This window comes from Rosa chinensis, chromosome 3 (genome assembly GCF_002994745.2).
Source record: "Rosa chinensis cultivar Old Blush chromosome 3, RchiOBHm-V2, whole genome shotgun sequence".
Classification (NCBI taxonomy): Eukaryota; Viridiplantae; Streptophyta; class Magnoliopsida; order Rosales; family Rosaceae; genus Rosa; species Rosa chinensis.
Window position 1 is genome coordinate 21753262 of NC_037090.1, and position 12382 is coordinate 21765643.

Here is a 12382-nt window from a genome sequence, read left to right on the forward strand (position 1 = left end):
CGGGGTATCCCAGCAGAGCTGGACTAATTCCTTCCAAACGCCACGGGGCATTAAGCACTCATTAGCTGGCCACCAAGGCCTCATGGGGATTCGAAAGCCAGACCTGGGGGTTCTAGACTAGAACATTCTACGACCCCACTATCCTTAGTGGTCCACAAAGATTAAGAAAATATTTTCTTAATTTTTTGTTCCATTTTTTATTCTTTGTTGACCAATGAATGCATGAAGATAGTGTAATTGGGGACAACTGATTTCATCTCATAACTCCGAATTTGGAAGCCAAGTTGCTTCTAGAATCCAGATCCGGAACGAATCAATTTTCAAATCCGGACTATATGCCCACATTTTTTTTCCAGCCTAGATGCAAGAGTTTTGTTGGTCTCTCATTTGGATCATGAACGGGGGTTTTTATAGCGCTTGTATCTCAACTTTAGTAAATGAAATTTTTTTAGGTGGAAGCATTACTTCTCTCCTGTGTGGATGATTTTGTATGGTTTTAACTGCTCCGCATAATCACATATTGTCACCTTATCTGTTTTCTTTATATTATTTTTTATGTTGGTCATGCATCATACTGCATTTACACTCTTGTAATTAATTTTTATTAACTAAATTTTGTTGTTTCACTAACGTAAACTAAATCTAAAATTGTTTAAACTTTAATAACTGTCTACCATACTATTTAGAGCAAGTTCACCCGTAGTCAAGAAATGTCAAGGTCGAAAAGTCAAGAATTCGACTAGTCAAGTAACTGTTCACTGTCTGGGTTTCCACCCGTTTTGTTTTCTTGACCTGTCAAGACTGTTAATTTTTCACTGTTCATCTTCCTTATTTTTTCTTGGCTTACAACTTTCTAAGACTTGCACAATTGAACATTTTCCTCATCCGTCCATCTCCTTTTGTCTTGGATATTATCATCTTCACTTTGATCTCCCTCTTGTTCAGCCACTAGACGTGTGTTTCCCATTTGTTCAGCCATATTGGATATAAATAAATTTGGAAGATGAGAGCTATATGAAGAAGAGGAAGCACAAAATTGGGTTACTATGAAAGATAATTTTTTGGGTGCGAGATGTAAAATAAATGGTAGGTATTTATAGAGAAATGTTTAGAATTTTTTAAAATTTTTTTTGTTACCGTTTATTAACGTTACAAACATATATATACATGTTAATTGTAAGCCGTAGGATTGCCCATTTAATTGAAATGAAGGGCTGGGATTAATTGACTGTTAGGCCCAGATTTCAAATAGGACCAACGGCTATCTTCCACGTGGCTGGTAGGCCCCCTCTCTCTGTCGCTACGCGACAAGCGACTGGCTTCACGCCTAGTCTCTTTGTGGCGCCACGCGTCGTCACGCTGTCGTCCAGTTCCCTCCCTCGGCGCGTCGTCGTCTGCTGAGAACCAGCTCACGTCAGCCACGATCAGGGCTGGGCCGAGCTGGCATGTGGGCTTGGTCGGTCATGGACTTGACTATTTTCTTGGCTGTAGTCAAGAGGGGGTGGGTTTTGCCCCGTCAAGCATCCACCGTTGGAGCTGGTTTTCTCCCACAGTCGATCACCACATCAGCTTTGTCTTGCTGGTGACTAGTCAAGACTACACCGGTGGACTTGCTCTTAGAAACAAGATTTCTTCAACCTTGCATATGAGATTTGCAAATATTGTGACCACATGTCTTATCGCTCCAAATGTAAGGCAAAGTTGAAAATCATTGGTGAAAATTAAGAAGGGCGAAATTGGCACATTTTGTTTTACATAACACCCCTGTACATGTCTATATGTAAATTACTAATGAAGAAGAGAGTAACATATTGTATCCAACATAATTAATTAATTATAGTTGTAGGAGAAAAGATAGGAAGCTCCAACAAGTTAGGACTGGACCATATTTCCATTCCCAAATCCCACTTGAACCTTTAGGTTCCCAATGGATCGGATAAACCAGAGGTTTTGGAATATTGGAAAGTGTGGAATTAGAACAGACCTAGAGAATAATTACCATACCATCTTATCACTGTGCAGCAAGTAGTTTATACAGCCAAAACTAAAATGATCTCCTCACTACAGCTAGATTCTTTTACTTTTTTCCTCAGTTCATGCCAAGCTGATTCTTGGGAGAACCGATAGAGACCACCATACTGGGTTATAATTTAAGTGATTAGTCTCATCCAGATAAGAGATAACATCGTTCTGAAGAAGATACCCCGATATATGGTCATCAAAGATTGCCTGTATTGCTGTCAAGGAATATTTTCATATAATTTATTTTTTGGTACTTTCCTAGGGTTTGAACATGGGAACCTTCAAATTGTAATATGCTATATCCACTTGAATTGATAGTTTGACTCTCAGAATGGTTCTCTCAGTCACATGCCTGAACATAAGCTCTGGGTAATCTCTAGTCATCTGTCTCTAGCTCGAAGATCACATATATCCTATCCCCTAATCTTGGAGACTATTCTAGATGCCCAATACCAAATATTCTGGAGCAACGTATAGTCGTATAGATATGAGACATATCTCAAGCTAATACAGCAACTTTCTCATACGAATATGTAGAGTTGGTATATCATACTCATACTCATCTTTCCCTTTAACTTTCCAAGAAGTCTCGGTTAAAGAAGATCAGCCCAGGACCAGACTAAGAATTCGACTCCTAATTCAATTAACGTATAATCGAGTGATCCATATTGTTATTATCAACCAGTTTCAAAAGCATTCAATATACTCGTTAACAACTTAATATCGATACCATCATCTTGGTTGAAATCCATGACCAACTAAATGTGGTTAACAGCAAAAGTCAGACAACTACATGCATAGCCATCCTAGCTTATTGGCAACCATTACTAGACGTCACCAACACCACCGCAAATATCCAGTACCACCATTTTTCTAGGACCACCACAGCACAATACTAGCTACCATCACAATTGTCTAATGCTGGCACCATTATTTATTGGAAACAAATATTGCTACTGCGTACCCGCTACGCAACCTTCAGTAGAAGTCGACCACCATTTTCTCAGCAGAGGATAGTTCCCGAGTCGCTGTGCAATGTCAAAGCTTTAAAGATTATATCATCCTGGCATACTACAAGCTACAATAAGTGATTTCCAAGTTTATCTGTTCATCAGATAATTGATTTGATTACTTGGAAAGAAAAAATTCTGAGTTTGCCCTGCACCCAGCAAGTGCCCCTGCACCCAGCAAATGCCCGTAGAGCAAGTTCACATGTTGGGTCACCAGGTCACTCACTATTCACTGCTTTTTAGTGTTATTTTCACCCTCTGGGTCACGAGTACAGTGTATTTCGTGCTCTGAGTCACCCTGGATCACTTTCTGGGTCACCATGGTAACCTGCACAGTGCATTTCGTGATCCAGAAAATAAAAAAATACACTAAAAAGCAGTGAATAGTAGGTGACCCAGTGACCTAACGGGTGATCTTGCTCTTAACTCCTTGAGACAATTACTGCTTAAACATACATATACAGATGAATGAGAATGCTCATAAGATGAATCAACAAATTCTTTTAGCTTTCAGAGTCTATCACTGTCTCACACACATAGATAGCAAATTAGTAAATCAGATCATATTACAAGTAACACACAACAAACAAGTCCATTAAGTAGATGACATTGCAAAGAAAGTACTCAATCCAACACCATAAATAAACACTTGAATAAACCAACTACCGAGTGACAAGGTTGGAAGGACTTCTTGACCAGAAGAAAAGGTTGGAAGAACCTCTTGTAGGGGGCGCAGAGATTTGGGACTCGGGCGCCTGGAGCAAGGGAGCTGAGATTTGGGACTCGGATGCGTGGAGCAAGGGAGCTGAGATTTCGGCCTCCACCACCTGGAGCGAGCCAGCTGCAAGTCTCCTTGTCAAATCCTCCACAGACACCTTCACAACATCAATCCTCTTGCCAATGTCAGCACCGTACCTACTAGCACAGTATACTCCAATGCCTACAGCTACCATCCCATAAATGTTGGTGGTGACAAGACGCAGCGGTGTTGCTAAAACGGCTGCAAGAGGTCCCCCTATTATAGATGCTGCTTGACCACTTTGCCCTAATGTTCTTTGATCCATAACAAGCAGCCCAGTTTTGCAATAAATAGCGAAGTCTTCACAATTGCTCTTAAATATGCAATAGCAACCAAAGCCATTTTCAAGCAGGTATTTTGCTCGATGGACCACAATATCATCTGAGTCCGACACTGCAAGGGTGCACGTTCCTCCCCGGGCTTTTGCCAGAAATAGGGCAGGGTTGACAGAATATTCAAAACGGTACAAGACACCCCCTGCAAGAAAGCAGTTCAAGCACGAGCAGAGAACCCCACTGTTCTCTTCCCGTGGAGTGCACACTTCGCAGGGCTGTTGAGGTTGGACTGGTCCTGAGCTAACCAAAAGAACATCCAACACTGTCCCAGTTCCTACTTCTTGGCCACGTCTGGTGAAATGAATGACTTTGTCATCCCCAATATAGATGCCTGTAGCACAGGAAGTATATTAATCAACAAATAGATATGAAGAACCAAGTAATTAAGAAATTTTTTAACCCAATTCTAAGTGCAAAATGCAGCTGAGATAGAGGTGATAATAAACTAGAGCCATCTAGCTCCAAGAGAGAGTTTTGGCTACCATAAAAAAAGAATAGATCCATCTATAAGACTTTACTATCTCTATAGCAAGCACAAAGAAGACGAGCAACAAGTATATCATTGTTGAGAACAGAAAACATGGGTGAGTACCCGTCAGCGTACAAATCAATCAATGACAGTTTTAATGATGAAGTGCTGACTTTCAGTCCCACCAAGTCAATGTTATGTGGAATCACTGATGTCATATAGAGTCCGACCAGGAGAAATTGGGGTTAGTCACCACACAAATTGCTGCATCCCTGGTAGTGTTGTAACCGGCTGTCATCTCCACGGGAGCTTAGGTGCTGCCTTTAATTGGGGCAATGACATGGCAATGCTACCGACAACATCTATTGATGGGTGGGTGGAATAAAATGGGTCGAACTTCTTTTGGACAAACAAGCGGATCAGGTGAGCAGTTTTACGATTGGTAATAACACAAGGATGACAGACGGTCAATTAAATATTTGCAAATACAGACATACATATGTAATGAATATATAATTTCAAATGCATTCAGTTGTTCATCAGGAAAAGATCTGGAAGTCACACTGTGCCCTTCTTGTTAAGTGTAGAGAGGTGCCATTAGGGCCACACCACATAATGGCTTTGATAGTACCCAACTCACCTTCAACTTGGACACTAACAAATCCAAAGCTCCCTTGCAAATAATTCTCAATAACTAAATTACTAAATGAGGCATTGCTGAATTGCCCCATTATCTGGCTGTTGAGCAATCAATTACAAGATATGACAGAGCTCTTAGGGACCTTCAATCTAAAGAAGAAGGTGACTACTCCAGGGTGGTCAAAACTGAAAATACTATATTAACACCCCATCCCCCATTCCAGGATTTAACCTATAGCTCATGTACTTCCTCGGATATATCAATACCATTAGTTATACAAGTGCCTAAGATCATCTTAATCACAAAACCACAGAAAATGCTTGAGAAGTTATGACATCCAAACCATTTAATCATTTTTATTTTTTACTAAATAACGGTAAATTGAAACATAAAATAAATGACGATTAATGGGATCAACACTTGTCGTTGCAAGTAACTCAATTACTCAAGTGTGTGCTTCGACCGTAACTCTGATATATAAATATACAACGTGGGATTAATAAATTTCATGGGTTCTTGTTTACACGAAGGACTCTTGTACCCGAAACTTTGCTGTACAACTTCAACCTTAGAAGCCCCATTTATGGTAGTCAAAGCATGCTTGGGAATGGCTACTGTACTATCAATGTCTGGCGTTTGGGTTCTACCTGTCTAAAGTAGATGAATTCCTTCTAATTTTCTAACCCGAGAGGAAGACTGCTTTCCCATATACACCATTTCTTCTTGTTCTTATTTAACCCCATATCTGAATGATAAACAAATCATCAACAACGATCCTTTGAAACAATGATTTCTATCAACCACATTAATTCTACAAAAGCTTCTTCTAATATATACTAAGAGGTCCATATGCATAACCATCATGCATACAAACTACTAAAGCACCAGTCAAAGCACACACTTACAGGAAACTTATTGAGTCACCAGTGGGGATCAGTGTTCATCTCTTTATGCACCTAAGGAGTACTTCCTAAAACTCCAGTGAGGATGGCATTCAGACATGGCAAATGCCACACTTGTGTGATTGACGAGTGTATGAGTAGTATAAGCATCACTCAGAATGTAACACAGTTGCAGTATCATTCTTGTTAGATCAGGTGAAAGTCCTAGTCATCTCCTCTTCATTTTATTATTTCTTTTAATGCTCATATTATCTATATACTATATAGACAAAATAAACGAAGAGCAGTCCTTGTATAAGACGTGGAGATAACATGACTAGTAATGAGATCTGAGGGTGGTAGCTTACTAGGACATCTGTAAGGTGCTGCAGCACTAACCTCTAGCAAGATCTTTTATTCATAATTGTTTTTCAAAGTTTACGATACATTGTAGGTAATATTACTAGCAATCAGGTCAGCTCTAAACTTTAGAGAAGATGTGTTTTCCCCGGGGAAAACAACACAAGAACTGGGTCACCTCACCCTCAAAAGAACCCCAAGCCTCAATCTCCACCCATCTTCTACACCATTGGGCATGACTTACCTTCTGAGTCAATAATCTCTCCTTGTAGAGCAATTGTTAACCAAATAAACTACTACATCAGGCATTCCCCATACCCTTTAGCAGAAAAACCACTAAAAGAAACATATAGCATGGCTCAAAATCATAGAAGCAGGAGATTGCTTGGGCAAAATAAACAATGACGATGCCATTTAAACGTCACATTATCATTCAAAATTTACGTGGATCTTGGCAAATGTCGTAAATAGAGCTGAAAGTTCCAATCTTTCCCATGCTCAACTTAATCCAGTGCTTCAATTCCAACACATAAATCATTGCCTACATCCCATCCCTATCTACTTCCTTAGATCTAAATTAAATTACAGAGAAGCCTCAGATCATCTAGCACACATACAAAGATTGCATTAAAAGCTAAAACATCAAAACCATATAATCATTTCCCCAAACTGAAAAATGGGAAGGTAAGGAAAGAGAGCAAACCATGATGGGCATAGATGTAAGCAGTCCTCCAAGAGTAGATGTGATCCCCTGGTTTGAGGCTTCCCTTAGCCACTCTGCAATACCCATTTCCATTTTTATCAATTTACTTTACCGATCACAACAATATCACCCTCATTCAATCAAACCCAGAATCAAAATATAACCAATCTTTGATTGAAAAGGAAAAAGAAGGATTGATGATGATACCTGTTGGAGAGCAGCCCCATATTGGTGTTGTTTCTTCCCCTTTCTCAGAAAAGCAAGATAGATATGAATTAATTCCTCTGGGAAAGGAGAATTGATTCCTGGAAAGCAGCAAGGAGCGGTTAAGGGTTAAACGGAATAAAGGTGACGAGTTTTGAAACGCGGGACACCGACGCGGACCTTACTCGTTAAGGTAAGATTGGGACACCTGTTGCTGGAGTTCCACGTGTCCGGCAGTCTTCCATGGTGACGAACTTCATTTGGTAAGTTATTGTCTTTTGGCTTTTTTTGGCGGACCATGAAGGAATTCGTAGCACCAACGTGCATTTGCACTAATAGAAATGAATGGTTGGATAATATATCAAGTGTATTTCTTTGTTATTAAAAAAATATTGATAACAAATATCAATAATTGAGATCACCTCTTATATTGCCGGTGCATAGAAGATTTTTCAACAATCATATTGAATATTTCATTATACGCATGCAAAGACTGCCATTACAGATATATGTTTCTGCGGTTTTCGAACTAGACAGATCAAGAAGTTGGAGTAAGAGAACTGCTTTAATACATAGAGATATCTATTCGAACTAATCGCTCACTTAATTCTAGTAAACCTAATAACCTATGAAACATAAACATACGACATAGATTCACTATAGACATAAAGAATATAAGTGTGAATGGCTGGATCAATCCTCCTATATCTCAAATACGAAACTTTAAGAGAGCTTGACCCCATCAGCCTGGTCCACCCTTGGATCAAAATCCAATTCCGTACTTGGGCATCCAAAACAGCCTAGGCGGTCCAACAAAATTGTGCCCTAAACTGATTTTGGCACCCAACAAGCTTTGGGCCTACAAAATGATCTGGGCACGACTTTGGCTCCTTCCCCAGCGTCCGTCCCGGCCGCATCCGACACCACCGCCGCCCACAGTCCACGGCAAGCAGACCCTGACGTTGAACGTCCAGACCGGATCGGCTCTCCCTCAGATCGCTGCTATATCTTCGATTTCAGCGGCAGCAAAATCTCAAACAAGAATTAACATCAAAGCAACTTGGAGAGAAGACAAGAGAACCGTAAATTTTTTTTAACTAGCTCTCTAATGTAAGCAAGGCCCTATTTATACAGAAACACTCAACACCACCATCAGAGATGTGTGTCACCTGTTCATCTTCTAACAACATTATAGATAGTTGACTATCTAGTGACGACCTTTGACTTAACTTCCCCCTCAAACTCAACTACTCAACTAGGGTTTCCTAGTTTTATTTTGACAAAATAATGTTTGAGATCCACGAAGAGGTGAATACTGAATACCAATAGTAGTCGTTTTAGCCAGAGCATACCAACGGCTAACGGCTTCAATCACCATAGCTCGATAGGTTTCTAGGGTGACAGATGAGACACCTTCTTACAATCCAACAATTTGACAGCCGAAGGTATATAAACTAGCTTCAACGTGTCTTTTGCTAGCCATGCGATGAATTCCTGATCAGCATAACTTGTTGTCATTCTAACTCAGAGCAATGTATTTAAGATTGAACTGATTTTGGAGGAAAAGTTATCAGGGAAGTGGAAGCTGCCTCTGACTTAGGTTGAGAAAGATGTTGAAATGAGGTATTAACTAAGTGAACAACAGAAAGAGCAGAGTGAAGTTTCTCTTCTACGTTGACAACTGTTCCCAAGCAGAGACAGTCTTATGCAAATCTGTCATTCAACTTCACTTGAGGATGTCTGAGGACTTCGTTGATTCCTTTGAATGCAATTAGGTGCAATATATCCCGTACTACCTACATTACAGATTGACCTCTATTAGGATAATAATTTTTTCCTCAACCATTATAAGCGTCATATCCTTTGTACTGTCTGCAACTAGTGTTGCCAGCATGGACCTTAGAATGATCATTTCTGACCACAGCAGAGAGCCAGAGATATGAGAAATTTGTGATTTGTATGTAGCTTTGATCAATAAGGACTTCGTTGATTCCTTCCAGTACTACCTACATTACAGATTGACCTCTATTAGGATAATAATTTTTTCCTCAACCATTATAAGCGTCATATCCTTTGTACTGTCTGGCAACTAAAGTTGCCACTTGCCAGCATGGACCTTAGAATGATCATTTCTGACCACAGCAGAGAGCCGGAGATATGCTTCTTCTAATTTAGCACAAACGATTTTATGTCTTAAGAAACGATTGTATGTCTTAAATTCTTAATATTGCTGTATTCAGTGATAAAGTAATCTGGAGTTCACATTTAATATAAACTCATAGGCAATGTCCTATTTTTCTCATGTGGGATGTATATATTCTCAACAATGAAATTTGGAATGAAGAAGATGAAGAAAGAAACAACCATTGAGAAGAGAGGAAAAACGATTTGGTGTACTGAACTACATACATTTGATAAAAAAATTACAGAGTTGCAATACTATTTATATGACTTAATATCTAATACTGGTGAAATTTTCAATCTACCCTTAACATCCCCCCACAACCACTTGGGTATGAAATCATAATGGCTGCAAAAAATAGAAAATTTTGCCCAAAACGCAGTTCACGAAAATGCTAACATCCCTAGCTCTCAAGGTCAAAAATTGCAGTATCAATCAAATGCGCGAGCAGAGAGTCATATCAATTAAAGCTAGAATTAAGCATCACTAAAGAAGACGAAATCGTATCATTTGATACAATAAGTTGCGAAAAAAATCCTTCACATGAAACTTGGAGAGATGATAACTATATATCCATACAAAATCACTCAATACAGATCTAGCTCCTCTAAAGTTACATTGTCTAAAGTTACGTAAATTTCATAAAATCACAATCTTTCATTTAATCTAACAGACAAAAATGCGACCATGTCAACTAATATAGATCCCTATGGGTTTTTATAATCTTCTCTACTAACTGACGTTAACTTAAGCTGTTTATCTCGACTCTTAGCCTCTTAGTTATGTTCTTCAATGGAAGATCTTCCATTGATACGAGAATTAAATTATTCAGAATGTTATAATTGCCTTTTTAATAAGTTTATACTCTATTAATTGAAGATGAAACTAAGACTCCTTCAATTTTATGGGCACTAGGTACTAATTTCCACTACAGATGAATTTTCATCTTTCTTATCAAGAAGAACTTCATTAATAATGAACTGCTTACAACGAGTTTGAGGCAACATCTCTTACACAGAAATGGTCACTAGACTTCACACTAGAACTCTATAATGACTAACACTAAAACCAAATGGCAAAAACAACAAGCGCCAGAGCATTAACATCTCACCTCTCATCTAGCCAAGAAGAACACTGAAACTAGACAACTCACTTGTGTCGACACTAACTCGCCACCCAGAGTCCACCTGACTAGCTTTGATCGACCAAGCCAACACTCGTTGTGACCTAAACCCGACCAAAAGGATTGCCGGACATTTAGACCTGGGACTAAAGTAAACCAACATAGTCACCACCCTATTGTCAACACCGTCAACCCATAACTGCTCCAAACCGCCATCGCCTCCGACCTAAAACCAGATAGGAACGACCCACTAGAAGGCCAATAATACTCGTATGTGCACAACCAGACATTTTCGCTGACCTAAAACCAGATAGGAACGTCCCATTAGAAGGCGGAAGAGAAGATTGTCTTTGCCACAACCTGTAGTGTCTTATTACCAACAAAATAAAAACATTAAAATAAAACCAAACCCTAAAGCACTAGTAACAGCCAAGACCGCCACCATGGCAAACCAGATCCAGTCGCACCGCTGCCCTTGACAAACAATCTCTGTCACCGCACCAGCGGCGCTCCACCCACCACGATCTCCACCTATCAACCCCTCTGTTGCCATCCAAGTAAAACCTGGATCGCGTGCTCAACCATCCACCAAACAAAAGAAACCAGGAATATGACCCTTTCGTCGCTGCACCACCACCCTACGCCTCCCAATCCAACCAGACCCAACCATCATCCATTACCACTCCGATCAGATCAGAATCAGCAACCCCAACAAGATCAACCCGACCCCTCCACCAAACTGACCACCGCCGCTTACCGCTAGTCGCCGTCAACACCCATGCCACCAGAATTCTAACAGCAAACATACTCGCACGACGAAGAGGGACGGCGAGACAAGACCACCCATTCGACGACAACGCTGCAAAGACGTGCCGGCGGACGAGCACGAGACAAAATGGAGAAAACCCTGGCGCGTCTTTTTTAAATGAGATCAAACATGAGTTAAAGATGGTTGGGAGAAAGAAAAGAAAAAAAACCTAAAAGTTGACATGGCCACATTTTTGTCCGTTAGATTATATGAAAAGTTGTGATTTTATGAAATTCACGTAACTTTAGACAATGTAAATTTAGAGGAGCTGGATCCACTTAATACCACCATTAGATGTGTGCCACATGTCCATCTTCTAACAACACCATTGATAGTTGACTTTTCAGTGACGACCGCTGACTCAACATAGCCATGGAAACCATGGATCGTAGAATTTCCCAAACCGTTAAACCTAGTTGAGGCTGTTGAGCTATCAATCTCTAGTCTCACGAAGTAGAAACAGCAGCCAAGCACAGTCGACATAAGGGGACAACTAATACACGACTGCTATGTTGCCTAGTTATTCATGCAGCTATTCAAGGATCATCAAGAGCCATAATGAGCCCACAGTCTGGCACTCTGGCATCACATATGAGGTAACCAAATTCTCAGGTCCACTAGTGATTTGATGGAATATGTATACATATGTATCCCCCCTGTATATTCTCATAAGGAGGGAGTATATTAACATACTCAGATGATGACATGCACGGTGAAAAACACAGGGGGACAAACAATGGTGGGTTCACATTCACAGCAGCCCACAAGTCATAGGAAGACCAGCAAAACCACTCATTCATCATGTGATTTTCAGAGGAGCCTATGTTTGAGAGGAGTCTTCTTCTT

General features: G+C 40.1%; 1 protein-coding gene across 1 annotated transcript; it reads right to left on the minus strand.

The window, feature by feature from the left end:
• Positions 1-3513: 3513 nt before the first annotated feature.
• On the minus strand, positions 3514-7587 carry LOC112192510 (protein LEAD-SENSITIVE 1). The gene is made up of 3 exons (XM_024332267.2): positions 7427-7587; positions 7220-7293; positions 3514-4497 (listed from the first exon to the last, which is right to left on the minus strand). Exons 1-3 carry the CDS (start codon positions 7444-7446, stop codon positions 3695-3697), a joined length of 897 nt encoding a protein of 298 aa, XP_024188035.1. The 5' UTR covers positions 7447-7587; the 3' UTR covers positions 3514-3694.
• Between the last annotated feature and the right edge of the window lie 4795 nt (positions 7588-12382).

Bases quoted from the DNA above. Each gene is read 5' to 3' on its own strand.
- LOC112192510 (XM_024332267.2), bottom strand. From the start codon at position 7,446: ATGGGGCTGCTCTCCAACAG. The intron at 7,294-7,426 runs GTATCATCATCA...TGGGTATTGCAG, and splicing joins ATGGGGCTGCTCTCCAACAG to AGTGGCTAAGGGAAGCCTCA. The intron at 4,498-7,219 runs GTTTGCTCTCTT...CCTGTGCTACAG, and splicing joins TTACATCTATGCCCATCATG to GCATCTATATTGGGGATGAC.